A 16359-nucleotide genomic window follows, 5' to 3' on the forward strand; every position below is an offset into this window, starting at 1 on the left:
CTTCTCAGTTTCAATTACCTGATCAAATGCAACTCTCTTAGCCTAAGTAAACCTTTCTAGTGCTTGTCGGTTTGAGATTTGTTGTAAGGATTGAAAGTCCTTTGAGATATGCTCAGTGATTACCTTAAGCTTGTCGGATGGGCTCGCTTCATTTTCAATCTTACACTCTAGGACCAGTTTGTGTAAAATGGTGATTGATTGATCTATAATCCCTTTATCTGTGGATCCCTCCTTAATCAATTTTTGTGCTACCATCATCATTAGTTCAATGGGACTCATTTCTGTGATGTTTTTCTTTTCTACCTATGAAGTGTCAATTGACAATAATGATGGACCAACAACCGGTTCCCTGCCTGATTCCCCTGCCTTCTCTTCTAAAGATTTATCCTTTATAACCTCCTCACTTGCACTGAAGGCTTCGCCACTTGGTGCAGTCTGAATAACTATCGGTTCCTCTATAGGAACAATAACCTCAACCTGTACATTTGTATCCAGAGGACAATTATCCTCAATATTAGTATCATGTACAATGTTAGCTGGTTCACTCTCTATATTAACTGGTATCTCAATATTTTTCTGTACATCTGTATTTACCGGGGGCTCAATTTCTACTATCTTAATATTTTTCAAAACTGAGGGTGAAGTACCCATAATCCCCTTTCCTTTTCCTTCAACCGGGATATCTACAGTGTCTATCTTGGTTTCCGGTGAAGTAAAGAATCCCTTGTTTTCTCCAAGAAATTTAACCCATGTTTTTTGAGTCTCCTTTATTATTTCATTTACTCTTCCTAGCATCAAACTAGTTATCCGATGTTTACTATAGAAAACTTTTTTGTCTTCCGCCTCAAGTGTCTTCTCCATTTCATGAGGAGCAATAGTAACATAGATAGATAATAGCTCTTGAATTTTAATGTGTTTATCCTCTTGCATAGCTGACAGTCTTCTAGCATCTAACATGTTATATAATTCAGTTGGTATTTGATTTTCTATTTCTATTAAGGCTTTCTTATAAATATCCAAGTATAATAGGACTGCTTCCTCTACTTTGCTCATCCTCCTCTAAGTGATCATAGTAAAATTGACCATTCTTCAACATGCCATCTTTAGTAATTTCATCTACTAATTCTGCACAAGTTTTGGGTGGAACCTTACCAAAACTAGTGTCATCATTCTTCTTCCTCTTTGCGGGTAGCGGATGTAGTTGTAGGTGTAGCTTTAGATGCTTGCTTTTGTGCTAGTATTTTAATTGCAACCTTCCTAAATGGTTGCTTCTTAGTTTCTGCCTTTGTTTCCTCTAGTTTCTTCCTGAGAACCCTCTTAAATGCCAACGGTGTGTCATCCTCAGATTCGGATTCTGCAATAACAGGCTCAATATGAACTTCAGGATCCTTCCTCTTTTTGCCTTTCTCCGGGACAGCATCAATTAGTGCTTGAATGTCCTTTGAGACCTTCTCCACAAATTTGCTTGCTTTTCCTTCCTATTTCTCTCTTTTCTTCCAGTTGAACTTTGTTTCAACCTCTTGAGTTTTCTACTGTGCAGTACCACAGAGCTTCTCTGCCTCATCTATTGGTGCATCAATCAACATTTTTGCATAGGCATCAAGAATCTGAGCATCCACCTCATAGCCCATTTCTTCAATCCAAATTTTTCGGGGCATAACTGCTTCCATGAGTGTCTCATCCTTCTTTACCATAAAGCATATGTCGGTAGAATATTTTTCTACAATATGCTCAAGTACCCTTACCCTAGACCTCATAGATTTTTGGAATGCTTTAAAATACCCCCATACCTTATCATCTCTCTGACTTCCTAAAGCAGCAATTGATTGTTTCAATTGTCTCCCTACCGAGATGTCAAAAGCCCATTGCCTCTTACCAGAACCGAGTGTATCATTCAGGAAATATAACATTAGGCAAACTATCAAGTTTCCATACTGGAATGTACCCTTCTTTTCACCCTTAATCTTCCCTAGATTTATCAACAACTCATCAAGCATCCAACCGCATAGATCTAATTTTATATTCTCTCTCATCATTTTGTATGCAGCCAAAATGCATGAACTGGAAATAGAATTCAGTCGATTTGACTGAATTACCTTATACCCAATGATCATGCTACCAAATTTGGTGTTCGTGTCGGTGATAGTACTCACTTTCATGGATCTTTTGTCAGATGTTGCGCCGGTGATCTTTCTCACAAAATCATTTGAAACCTTTTTGTTTAGATGTTGCCCAACTAATGGTAAACCAGTGATTGCCTGGATGGCTTCCTTGGTGATTTTGTAAGGTCTGTTTAGCCATATAAATTCCCCATGTACTCTGCTCAGAACATGTCTGATTATCTCATCCTGAAATTCCGGAATATCCAGAATGTCGGTAAACACTAGGTCTTCAATATGCTTGAACATCGGTTTGATCTTTCCAGATTCTCCCATCAGCTCACTCATATACATGCCCTTAATTTTTGATGTTCCCAAGTCCTCAATGTGACAGTGAATATATGCCATAACATCCTCTACATAGACAACTCCCTCCGGAACACGAGAAAATGCTCCAACTGAATCTTCCAGGGTAGCCACATGTGGATACCGCTTGAAAATTGGCTTGGGGCAGTCCTTGACCTCTACTACAGTCGGGTTTGCAACAAAAACATGAATAGATGATGATCCCACTTCCATGTTTGAAGATAAATACCTTTGATTGCTCTCAGTGAAAACCTCCAACAAATTCTTCCAGATGCCACTGAGATAGCTCAAGAAGAAATCTAATTGCTCTGAATTGCCTTTGATCGCACTTAATCGCTCTGAAATCGCTCTGAATGCAAGGTGATTAACAATGAAGTGTATTCGACCTTTTAACCTTTGAGAAAAACCCTAATCTTCCATTGACATAAATGACTGCCGGTGAAAGATATCGGATCTCGCTCAGAGCATATTCCTGCCGAATAATCATCTCCAATATCTGGAACATCTTCCAAAACCTCTTTCGGGGCATATGCAACATCTTCATGAATTTTGCCTACCCCTAAGGCATCTGCCTCTGTTACCGGATGAGCTCCCTGCCGGTGCAGGAGCAGCCTCTTCTACCGGATAAGTAACCCGGACATTCCCATCTGATGATTGTTCTTCAGTCTTCCTAACCCATCTCTGAGTATGATCTTGTCGAGTTTCACTAACCTTCTCTTTTCCTTTCTCATTTGATCCTCCATTACTAACCGGTGGATTTCTGCTTCTACAGAACTTAGCAATATGTCCAACCTTATTACATGCATAACATGTAACATTGTTCTTTTGAATTGCTTTGCTAAAAACGGTGAAATTGCTTGACCTGCACTAATTAGCCATATGTCCAAATTTTCCACAAGCATAGCATTTAACATTCATTCTGCAATCTTCTGTTTTATGACCAAACTTATTGCATTTAGAACATTTACTGGGAGCAGAATCAGGGTTCTGATTTGCTCTGTTTCTACATTGCCTAGCCATGTGACCAAATCTATTGCAAACAAAACATCTACCATTGAATTTATAAGCATTAGATTGCCTTACCGGTGCATTGTGGTTTTGATCTTCATTAGCAATACCGGAACTCTGTCCTTGCTCAAATCCAAGTCCACTAGAATCTCCAATTTGCCTCCATCTCTTCAATAACTCGTCAAGGTGTGCTGAGCTGATCTTGAATTTTTCCTTGTACTCATTTGCAGTAGTTAGATCTTCTCTCAGAATTATCATGTCTTTCAAGCTCTTGCTCATTACTCTGGAATTGTACTAAATTAGTTCTTAACAGATCATTCTCATGAACCAACCTACCACATTCTTCAAATTTGTTCTTCAAGGATATAGCAAGATTTTCTTCCTTCTTTCTATCCTCAATCTCTTTAGACATCCTCATAGTTATAACTTGCATTTCATTCTTCATAACCATGTTCTCCTGACTCAATTTCTGACACTGTTCCTTAAGTGCATCTTTCTCTTCATCATCCTGACTTTGCGAAAGTTCCTTCCTCCTAGCTTGAACAGATGATAGCCTCTCTCTTGTAACACAAGAATGAATTCCTTAGCAGAATTCAATTCATCTTGTAGCTTTAAGTTCTTCAACCTTTCAACATCATAATCTTCAAGTGCCATCTCAAGTTGTTTCTCCAAAGCCATATCTATGGATTCCGGTTTCAAGATCTTCCTCAAGCTGTTAAACTTCCTCCGAGGCACAAGGCTCTGATACCAATTGTTGGAAACCAATAACACTATGAGAGGGGGGTGAATCAATGTTATACCGGAATGATATTTTTTAGCTTTAATAAAACATGCATACACCAACCAATATACAGGTATATACAAAATTGAAAAAAGTAAAGCAACCAATAAGCCAATCACAAAAAAGAGAATCATAACACATAGATTTATACGTGAAAAACCTCAAAGAGGAAAAACCATGGTGGGATTTGTGACCCACAATATCAATCCATTGGCCATATGAAGAGATATTACAAAATATGAGGGGCCTGCACTTGCCAAAAGGCTTACAGCCTAGAGCACACTACTCAATCACAAAAGGAGCCTCACTGACTCCATAAAATTCTAGACTACAATCCGGAGAAGTGCGAACTGCTAAGATAGCATCTTCTATGCCAGTATACAATTCCGGTTTAAGCTCTGTTTGTTCCGGTCTAAAACCCTAAACCCTTTACCGGAATAACCCTTACATAAATTTCCTCACGTACATGATCTCTCTGATATATTTCGCATCATAATACATTCACATATTCATAATCTCCTATCATATGTCTCTTCTATCTCTCTATCCAAAACATGATCTATCGAACTATCCTATATACCCTATACAACTTTTCATGCCTTATGTCGACTTACAAAGATATTTACAATATCAAATTACATGTCGGCCAAATAATATAAATGCATAAACATTAGAATCAATTGCCGATGCCGGGTCCAAGATATGTCGGCTTCCAATACTGATACCCTTTACTAAACCATGTCAGCCTACATTGCCAGTGACCAAAGAAATTCCTCTGCCCTGCCCATGCCCGTGCCCATGACGGTGAAGTATCTGTGCAGTGCCTACCGGTACACCATAGAGCCAAAACATGAAGTTGAGACACAATACCATGTTGCCATCAATGACAACATTGTGAAACCAACCAATTGAGTGTCAATTGCCAACATCTTTCATTTTATTATTATAATAAAGTGTATGTGTACACTTGTCTATAATAAATGGTTGTGGTTAGGTTATTGTAACTATGGTCTATTTCTAGACTGTGACTATTTTCTATTTTAACATATGTTCAATAGCATAATGCAATGCTCTCAACCTAAGTAAGCATGCCATTTCTCTCAATTTCAATCTTCGGCTTTTACAAACAATAGGGAGAATGTTAATGGGATTCATAACCTACCAAAAAATTCCACTAGTTAGTTGGAAAATTTAGATGTTGAACCTATGTCTACTATCTTTGAAGAGATACGAAGAAAAGAAAATGAGGAAACTATTGATCAAATTTAACAATTTTAGAGGGGGGAACTCAAGGGCTACCACTTCTACAACCATGGAGTAACGATCCCATGAAAGATTAAAAATTTAAAAAGAGAATTTTAGTGGTTCCTCACTAGGGGGCAAGAAGTTAGCAGCAGCATAGTGTTTCAAGACAAGAATTTTATCAAATGGCAATCTATGTTGTTAATAATTATTTTCAAACTGAATTTTTATAGTTAAATTTTAAAAAAAATTGTGGCAAAGTAGATAGGACCATAAAAGTACACAAATATTTGTAACATTCTCTACATTACTTGCTAAGATAACCATGAGTTGCCCTCTCCATGAGATTTGTGTACATGAAATTTTCAGCATAAAGAACAAGCTTAAACTATATTAATCTATTCTACCCAAACAAATACAACACTCACAATAAAGCATGAGGTTAGCAAATATTAATGAAAACAAACAAGTATTCTCACCAAAATAACCCTTGTTGCACCATGCCATCATGGTTGTGTTCAAGATTTGTGGAATTGGTGGCATGTGAATGCTCTTTCCTAGAGGATAAGGTTCCATATAAAGATGTGATAAAAAATGGATTAGGATAGAGCCAATTTATAGATTTATGGCCCAAGGATTGGATGGGTAGGATTGAACCAAAGGATCAAGGGCTCAAATTGGTTAGGATTGAACCAAAGGATCAAGGGCTCATATTGGTTGAGACCCTTGGGAAGATGAGAGGATAAATGTCCTCACATGGTTGGTTGATGGAGAGAGGACCAAGATTGAAGAAGAATCTATGGTGGAGAATCTCCTTGGAAAAGGTGCATGGTCAAGAGGGAATGGGTCTTGGGAGTACCCTGAGGGATAGGTGAGTACTTTGGCCCATGTGAATTGTACAAAAACTCATGTCATATGTACAAGGCTAAACATTTGGGGGCATGTATGATATAAGGAGAGTTGACTAGGACTTGGCATGTGCAAATAGGGGATCAAGGGGTTAATTGGTTTAGCCCCCTTGATGGAAAGTATAGAATATAGGTAATTAAACAAATATGTATGTTTATTTAATTTATGGAAAAGGAATAGGGAACATAGATAAATAAATATTTGAATTTAGTTTTCCAAGGTGGATTATAGGAGATGATTAAATAATTTTAGGCTAGAAACAAGGTGCAAGTGAATAGTGATCAATAGTGGGTAATTAATAAGGGAATGAAGATTGGATAACAATTAATTGGGTAAATAAGGATTATTCAATCAATTACAGAGGAAATTGTCAAGTATTAGGTAATAGACAATGTGTCAATTTTAGGTATCTACAAGACCAATAGATTAACCTCCATCTCTTCGTCAATTGTATTTTGCAACTTTTGTTTTATACAAGTTTTTAAGATTTTTATTTTGATTTTGCTATCTGTGCAATTTTCCTAGTGAAGCTCCACAATAAGGCATCCATGCCTTTTCTATAGTGGAGCCCAAGTGGTAAAGTATTGAAAATTTTAAATGCATCTAGTGGCTTTCTCTACAACGAAGCCCAAGTGTTAAGTATGGGAAACTTTGTAAAGCCTCATGATTTTTTCTATTGTGGATCCCAAAGTGGTTTGAGTATGGGGAATTTTGTAAGGCATCCTAGTTTTACTTGTACTAGAGTCTAAAGTGATTATGGGGGATTTTGTAAAGCATCATGGTTTTCTCTATAGTAGAGCACAAATAATATTGCTTCTTCCCTAAAGCATGGTAGTGGAGTCCAATTGATAAAGTACTAGGGCATTTGTAATGCATAGTGGCTTCCTTTGTGGTGGAGCCCAACTAGTAAAGTCTTCTAGCATTCATAACATATATTTGATTTGTTTATAATGAAGCTAGTTATTAAGTATTGGAATTTTTGTAAAGCACTTGGCTTTTTGGCTTTTATTATGGTAGAGCCCAAACAATAATGCATTGGGACTACTATGGAGAAGCTTTGGAATACCAATTATGCTGATAGAAGATGGAGTATTTAGTAGAACAAAATCATTTGAGCAATTTGGTTTTTAAACTCCGTATAATCATTAACTTGTGAATTGCTTCATGGCAACTCAACACAATAGTAAGTGGGGTACTATAAGGTCAAAAAGTGTGTACTTGGCAGCAGCACCTTTCCCCTTTATTTTTTCCCTCAGTTTAGCGCTCACTTATAATAAGCATGATTTCAACAACTTTATGACGCCTCGGAGCACAAATTGTCCCAAAAACACCCCATTGCACATAGAACATGACCCCTTGTATTACAAAAGCCCTATCTCATCCCTATTTGCTACCTTTGTGTCAACCAAGCAACTGGTGCAAAGTACTCTTGTCCTCTAGACAAGATTGTGCGTGCTCATTTCCCACAAAGTTCAAATTACCCTTTTCGTATCCAAGCACTTGTCTTTTCACAATCCCTAAGCCATAATTTACCTCCAATAATCAAATTGGGCCCAAGAATGCTTAATTAAGTGGTCTTGGCCAAAAGTGAAAGCTAACTAGCACCCTCAAGCACCTCTAACACATAATTTGCAGTCACCTAGGATATCCTCCATTGCTTCTCAAACCACCTACCTCCATAGCCATTGCCACCTACACCTGAACCTAGGACCATGCACTCAAAAACTATTCACACTACTTTTGTTTGATTCTGACTGAAACAGACCCCTAAATGTGCCATTGGCACCAACCTTTTCAATTTTAGCCACTGAAAGTGTCGTCATGAAAGCAAAAGATGCTGAAAGGCGAAAGGATTTGGCCACGTGCAGGAGGATACCAGCACATTATACAAGACACCAGCACGCTGTAATGTGCACTAGCCTGCGTAAAAGGACACTGACACGTAGTTCAGTTTTTGATAAAGCCTCGACAGAAAGCAGAATACCGATTTTAATCCAATATTGCAGTCATCTTCCACCTTCTTCCAACAGATCACACAACAGCAGAAAACCAGACATGTCTCTTATCCCTTCCACGTGTCTCTTATCTCTTCTTCTTTAGCTTACAATTTCTATGTATTGTGCTAGTTCAATCTCAACTCTTTGTTTACTTACTACAGGCAAATCTGGAAAGCATTTCTTGCTTTTCTAGAAAATTTAAATCAGATTTTCAGTAAATAAGCATATTAAGTAAGTAAAGAAATAAATTTAATATATATATTTTATTTTTAGGTACTTAATATGGGGCCAACAAAGTTCATATCTGGTGGACAGCCATGGGAGGTGCGCCGTACTTACCAAAAGTAAAACCTGAAAATTACAGCACATAATAATAACCACAGCCTAAAGAAAGGCTCAATAAACCTGACTCAAAAAACTGTAAGAACAAATTACCAAATAAAATAAAAAACTAACAATAAAATCAGAAAAAGAATACAGAACCCTGTAAACACACGCCATTTGAATATTTTTCAAAATCCAAGACAACTGCATCTCAAAAGATAAGCCACTTAATGTATTTAAAATTCAAAAACTAAATTCGAGCATACCTCGCAAATAAAAACAGCCGAGCTGGCCTTGGGACAGTGTTGCTCCAATAGTCATAATTTAAGAAGGAAAACGGCGCCCGAAATCTCCCCAACTTCCGAGATATATTTATTAATAATTATATCAACTCCCAACAAAATCGACTGTAATTTTGCTTACGGGGCATCATTTTCGTCGCCGTTTAATTCTTGAAACGCTGAAATCATGCAAAACCGTGTTCAACAAAAAAATTTGAAAATCTGTGATTTCTGTAACTTGAATTTCAGACCGAACGCCTTTGAGTTCCAGTCGTAAAAATATACTACAAAATTACAGTTAATTCAGGAGATATTTTTTTTTATGGAAAAAGCTTAAAGAGCCAAGACTGACGCGTGGCTTGTTTAGATACTGGACAGGTGTGCGACTATACAGTGGCCACGTTAAATTACAGTTAATCCAGGAGATATTTTTTTTTATGGAAAAAGCTTAAAGAGCCAAGACTGACGCGTGGCTTGTTTAGATACTGGACAGGTGTGCGACTATACAGTGGCCACGTTTACTGCTCTGATCTCTATGTTCAAATCGGGAGATTTTACGCATAGGGATAAGAAAGTGTGAGGTCTGCTATTTTTGTTTGAGGTTCCAATTTTTAAGAGAAAAACAGAATATTCTATGATCTGATTCATATAATAATTAATAATAAAAAACGTGATACAGATAAAAATGAATAAAACAAGCAATGACGACAATTAAATGCGACGTAACATTATTTTCGATAAATATTTATGGTAAATTAGAGTAACCAGCTTAGAAGAGAATTTATTAATTGAATATTTAATACAATAAATTATAAACCATGCTAATTTGGTTTAGAATATTTTTGGATTTGACTACTAATTTTTTTTCCCTCCTCGAGGTTCTATCATGACAATGAGAGCAAGGAAAAAGAAAAAAGAAAGAAAGATAAGTAGTAATCTAAAAAATAGAAAATGACCATCAATTTCCATGACTTCAAATATAAAAGAAAAGAGGAGGGATATAATAATATACTTAAAATAAAATCATAACAAGGAAAATAGAAAATAAAATGTAAAAAGTTTCTATCTATAGCTGCTTTTGTATTTGATCATGTGTCTTTTTTTTCCATCAACATTTCAGATCGCATTCTAGGATCCATCTTCAAGATGTTTAGAGAATGTCAAGATATAAAATAAGGGAAATTGTAAATAAAATGTTAAAAAGTTATTAAAAAAATCATAATAATAAAAAAATATATAGAAATAAAGAAGACAAAAAGTTAAATTATGTAGACCAATTCAACAATCAATGTATGGAAAAATAAGACAATAGAAAAAAATAAGAAAAAAACAAGCAACAAACTAAGTATAAAAGAATGAGCATAAGGATGGGGGAAATTAAGCAATGAATAAGAAAATTGATGCATAAAGGAAATAAATCAATTAGATAAAAAAACAATAACACATGGAAGGATATAGGAATAAATTATGTAAGAGCATCCTGTTGTAGCTTGCCACATTTCACTGCATAAAGTTTATCGATATCAAAAGATCATAGCTTAGGATAAGCAACACCTAATTTATTAGGCAAAGTTCACAAAACCTTCATGTGCTTTGTGAAGTTCAACTCGACATATTTGAATGCAATTTGAGACCAAAGGACCTTCACATAGAACCACATTGAGTTTCTTCAACACGAAATGCTTCACTAGTGGTTTTTGGTTGACCTACATATTACACTAAACATTGAGATTTGGAACATCTTGTAGCTAATGAGATCATCCCTATAGCTTAGAGCCAATATATAAACATATCTGGAGTCCATTAGGAGGCAACCAAGAATAACAATGAAAGTAGTAGAGTAACACAGAAGAGGTGAACAACAATATTAGCATAGTGTGATGGTTAAATTGTGGTATCGTTGCTCTTGCCACTAAGGTTCAAACCTTGCTGGGGTGTTATTATTGAGTGCTTATGTTGAGCATAAGGTCCCCTATTTGTGACCTCACGAATTCATAGCTTTGGGATAGTGTTTACCCCTTTAAAAAAATATAGAAGAGGTGAATGAAGAATTTGTCTTAGGAGGATAGTAGCTAGCAAGTCAGTTCGCGATAATATTAGAGTAGTAGAGTGATAGTGGATGTTATATATATTTGCATATAAGCTTATAATAAGCTTGTGGAAGCGTGTGAGCTAGTCTATCTCTATAATCTATATGTGACGAGTCAATGATCCATTTGTAATCATTTTATGGCATTGAATAAATGATGAGTTGCTTTTCCATTCTAAATCTATTCCACTAAACTGATTTTTGGCATAATCAACAAGCAACAACTCTCTCCAATCAGCAGTAAGCTCGCAAAGTGAGCTTAAATGGGGTCTTCTGGATAAGTCATTTGCCATAATATTATTTTTACCCTTAACATACTCAATATAAAAATTGTAAGCCTGTAGCTTACTCACCCATTTTTGTTGTTTCTCATTCAAATCTTTCTGATGCATGAAGTGTTTGAGACTATTGTGATCAGTCTTAACAATGAATTTACTCCCCACCGGATATTGTTTGAACTTCGCAAGGCCATGCATTATGGAAAACATTTCCTTGTCATAAATTGAATACAGTCTCTCAGGACCCCTGAATTTCTGGCTCTCAAAGATAATAGGATGCTTATCCTGCATGAGGACTGCACCAACATCTTCTCTAGATGCATCATACTGTAGCTCAAATGGCTTGGTGAAATCAAGCAATGCTAAAACCAGGCAGGAACTCGTGATCCTTTTAAACTGCTCAAATAATGTCTGTGCCTTTTCAGACCATTCAAAAGCTCCTTTCTTTGTAATATTTGTGAGGGGGGTAGCCAACTGAGAATATCCCTTCACAAACCTCTAATAAAATCCAAACAATCCCAAAAATCCCCTCAAATGTGTTATGTTTTCGGGAGTAGGCCAATCAATGATGGCTCTAATCTTTTCAGGATTCACCTTCACACCACCGGCACTGATAATGTGACCAAGGTAGAGCAAATCTTCCATCCCAAACTCACATTTGGACTCCTTGGAAAACAGGGATTCAGATTCCAAAATGCTCAACACTTCATCCAACTGTTGTAAATGTTATTTCCAAGACTTGGTGAATATAAGTATGTCATCAAAGAATACCAAAACAAACTTTCTTAGCTACTCTTGGAAGATTTTGTTCATGCATGACTGAAATGTAGCTGGAGCATTAGTCAAGCCAAAGGGCATGACTAGGAACTCAAAATGCCCAAAGTGGCATTTGAAAGTAGTCTTCTCCACATTTGATGCTCTCATTCTAATCTGATGGTACCCCTATTAGGTCCCGTAGACAACTGAGAGGGGGGGGGGGTAATCAATTGTCTAACAAATTCAAACAAAAAATAACTGAACCAACTTAATGCTTAATACCGATAAACCAGTCTAATATGTCGGTAGACAGTTTTAACAGTTAATTGCAATACCGGTAAGGATTAATGCATGAAACAAAAAGACAAAGTCATCCACAACACATAACACCAGTATTTGTACGTGGAAACCCTGTAAGAGGGAAAACCACAGTGGGAAACCTTACCTACAATTAGATGATACTATTGTAGATAGTAAGTGTATACAAATGGGGTCTGCACATGCAGAAAAGCCAAGCACCCAGAGCTCACTGCTCAAACACAAATAGGAGTCACACTGACTATAATTGGATGGTTAAATCCAATAAGAATGTACTGCTCAAAATAGCATCTTCGTATGTTGGATTCAGTACCGGTGAAGTTCTGATTGTCTTCACAAAAACCCTCCTTCACCTTCAAATGATGTCTGCGTGTATAGCTCTGTTTATTCTCACATATATCTTCACACAATCTTTTTTCACATTCCACATCCGATCTTACAAATAAGATCTTACATTTATACCATACCCTAAGACCAATTTTAGTAGGTCGGCTCTAAAGGATAATACAATAAAATTAATTTACAAATCAATTAATACCCGATGTAATAACCGATTCACCATGTCGGCTTAATGAATTTACAACAATAATAAGTCATCTTCATAGCGTACCATGCTGATTTGGAAAAGATAAACCTATCGGTGTAACCTGGACTTATTTGTCAATATAGCAAATATGCAAATATGAATATACCAATAAACAAAACTCCAAGGCAAGGTGTCCACATGATGTCTTTGACATAACCAAGTGTTTTCCATGCCCTTCCAAGTGTCGGTGATCATTATATCATGTCAGTGTACCAGATACCGATGACTGTGCATAAGTCACTTGCTTGCTGGTGAATGTTGCTGATTCTCCAAAGTGCCAGAGTTGATAAGTGTTTAGTAGGTGTTGACATCAATGAGAAAATCATACCAAAATACCAACAATCTCCCCCTTTGGCATTGATGGCAACACAAGATGGAAAAACCATCAAAGTGCCAAAACAGAAATGCCAAATACCAAAAACCAACAATCTCCCAAAAAGAGATCATAACCAGAAATCAAAATACTGATACAGAGAGTAATAATCTCTCCCAAATAACAATCTCTCCCCCTAGGAGCAACATGTTTTTTCCTTGTGTTTTTCCATACCAATCTCTCCCCCTTTGACATCAAATGCCAAAGTAAAAAAAATACCAACCAATTCAGTATACCAACTACTCCCCTTGAGAAGTAGCTTCCTCATCATAGCCGGAATAAAAGATTTCTCTGTTAATTCTGTCGATTGATGACAATCATCAACTTCCTAAGTCTCTATCGGTGGGGGTATGACCCCAAGCTGGTCTCTGAGATATTCAAAAGTCTCCTTAGGCAGAGGTTTAGTGAAAATATCTGCAATCTGCTCTTTAGTATTCACATAAATCAGTTTTATCTCTTTTACTTCAACATGTTCCCTTAGAAAATTCAGTTTGATAGAAACATGTTTGGTTTTAGAATGTAATACCGGATTCTTAGATATATCAATTGCTGCAGTGTTATCACAATAGATAGTAATAGGTTCCTTGCATTTTACCTTTATGTCCTTCAACATTTGCTTAAGCTATAATACCTATGTACAGTTAGTTGTTGCTGCAACATATTCTGATTCTGTTGTTAATAAAGATGTACAACTTTGTTTCCTACTCAACCAAGAAACTAGTCTGCTTCCAAGAAAGAATGCTCCGCCGATGGTGCTTTTTCTATCATCCAAATCTCCTGCCCAATTTGCATCTGTGTATGCACATAATTCAAAGTTTTCATCTCTAGGATACCATAATCCAAGATCTGTAGTGCCTTGTAAGTAACAGAAAATCCCTTTTACAGCTGATTCATGATTTTCTCTAGGATTACTCTGAAATCTTGAAACAATACATACTGCATTCATAATATCAGGTCTGGTTTGTGTCAAATATAGTAAACCTCCTATCATAGATTTGTATCTTGTTGGATTAACAAGTGTAGATTCATCCCTTAGTGATAGTTTGTCATTTGTAGTCATAGGTGTGCTTATCGGTTTAGAGTTCTCCATCCCAAATTTCTTTAGTAACTCATTTAAGTATTTGGATTGACTCAAGAATATACCTTTATCAGTCTGAGAAATTTCCAATCCTAAAGAGAATTTTATTTCTCCAATCATAGACATTTCAAATTCTTGTTGCATTTTAATAGAAAATTCTTTACATAATCCATCTTCTCCTCCAAAGATTATATCATCAACAAAAAATTCTATAACCAAGATGTCATCATTAGTCACTTTGTAATATAAGTTGTTGTTTGCATTACCTTTAGAAAAACTAATTTTCAAAAGATACTTATCCAATCTTGCATACCAAGCTCTTGGAGCTTGCTTCAATCCATACAAAGTTTTCCTTAACCTGCAAACCATATCTTTTTTTTCTATCAAAGAAAATCCATCAAGTTGTTCAATATAAACTTCTTCTTCAAGATCTCCATTCAAAAATGCACATTTAATATCCATTTGATATACTTTGTAGTTCTTGTGTGCTGCAAAAGCCAAAAATAATCTAACTGCCTCAATTCTAGCTACCGGTGCAAAGGTTTCATTGTAATCAATTCCTTCTTTCTGAGAATATCCCTTACACACTAGTCTTTCTTTATTTCTGATAACCTTACCATCTTCATTAAGTTTGTTTATCAATACCAATTTGGTTCCAATTACATTTTTATCTTTAGGCCGGGGAACTAATGTCCAAGTGTTATTCTTCTCAATTTGTTCTAATTCTTCTTCCATAGCTTTAATCCAATATTTATCTTCACATGCCTCATTAACTGATGATGGTTCAATTTGAGAAATAAGACATACCTCTTCATTTGCCAATCTTCCTCTTGTCATAACTCCCTTATACTTGTTTCCAATTATCTGATCTTCAGAATGATTCAGTCTTACATGTCGGGGTGTCTTTGTTTGATGTTGTTCCTCAGTTATTGTGGAATTTTCAGATGATACTGGGGTAACTGGATCTTCATTCTGTATCGGTGGGTTTAGTGTAGGTTCATTTGTCAAAATTTTTGTTGCCGGTTCAGAGTCTATATACCTTGAAGTTCCTCTGAATTGTTCATCAATCTTCACATTTGTACTTTCAACAATTTTCTGCAATCTTTTGTTAAAACATCTATATGCTTTATTCTTAGATGAATAACCAAGAAATATTCCTTCATCACTTCTAGGATCAAATTTCCCAATGTACTCATCTCTTCTAATATAGAATTTACTTCCAAAAATTCTGAAATATTTAAGAGTAGGAGTAATACCAAACCATAGTTCATGAGGGGTCTTACCGGTTTCACCTTTGATGTGAACTTTGTTGAATGTATAGATTGTTGTACTTATTGCCTCTCTCCAATATACATGTGGTAAGTTTGCTTCTGATAACATACTTCTTGCTGCATCCAAGATAGTTTTGTTTTTCCTTTCAACAACTCCATTTTGTTGTGGTGTCCGAGGTGCAGATAGCTATCTTTTGATTCCATTTACTTCACAAAATGCATTAAATTCCTTAGATGTAAATTCTCCTCCTTGATCTAATCTTAGACATTTGATTTTCTTATCAGTTTCATTTTCTACCATAGCTTTGAATAGTTTGAACTTTCCAAGTGCTTCTGATTTTTCTCTGAGCAAAGTAACCCAACACATTCTAGAATAGTCATCAATGATTAGCATGAAATATCTATCACCTTGTAAGCTTTTAGTTCTAGCTGAACCACATAAATCAGTATGAATTAAATCAAGAGCATTATTTGATTTTTCTAGAATACTTTTGAAACTAGCTCTAACTTGTTTTCCAAATTGACAATCCTTACATACTATATTGTGAGGTTTGACAATTTTAGGTAAATCTCTAACTGCCTTAGTAGTACTGATTTTCACCA

General features: G+C 36.0%; 1 protein-coding gene across 7 annotated transcripts in view; it reads right to left on the bottom strand.

Moving 5' to 3' along the window:
- LOC131064714 (ascorbate transporter, chloroplastic) overlaps positions 1-9362 on the bottom strand; it is a 151578-nt gene extending 142216 nt beyond the window's left edge. For all 7 annotated transcript variants that reach the window (XR_009111312.2, XR_009111310.2, XR_009111309.2 and 4 more), the window contains exon 1: positions 8993-9362. Coding sequence is in view for 3 of the 7 variants with exons in the window: in XM_057998956.2 (XP_057854939.2) it covers positions 8993-9047 (55 nt within the window). In the remaining 4 variants the exon portion in view is untranslated. The remainder of the gene's footprint in view (positions 1-8992) is intronic.
- Between the last annotated feature and the right edge of the window lie 6997 nt (positions 9363-16359).

Source organism: Cryptomeria japonica, chromosome 8 (assembly GCF_030272615.1).
Source record: "Cryptomeria japonica chromosome 8, Sugi_1.0, whole genome shotgun sequence".
NCBI lineage: Eukaryota > Viridiplantae > Streptophyta > Pinopsida > Cupressales > Cupressaceae > Cryptomeria > Cryptomeria japonica.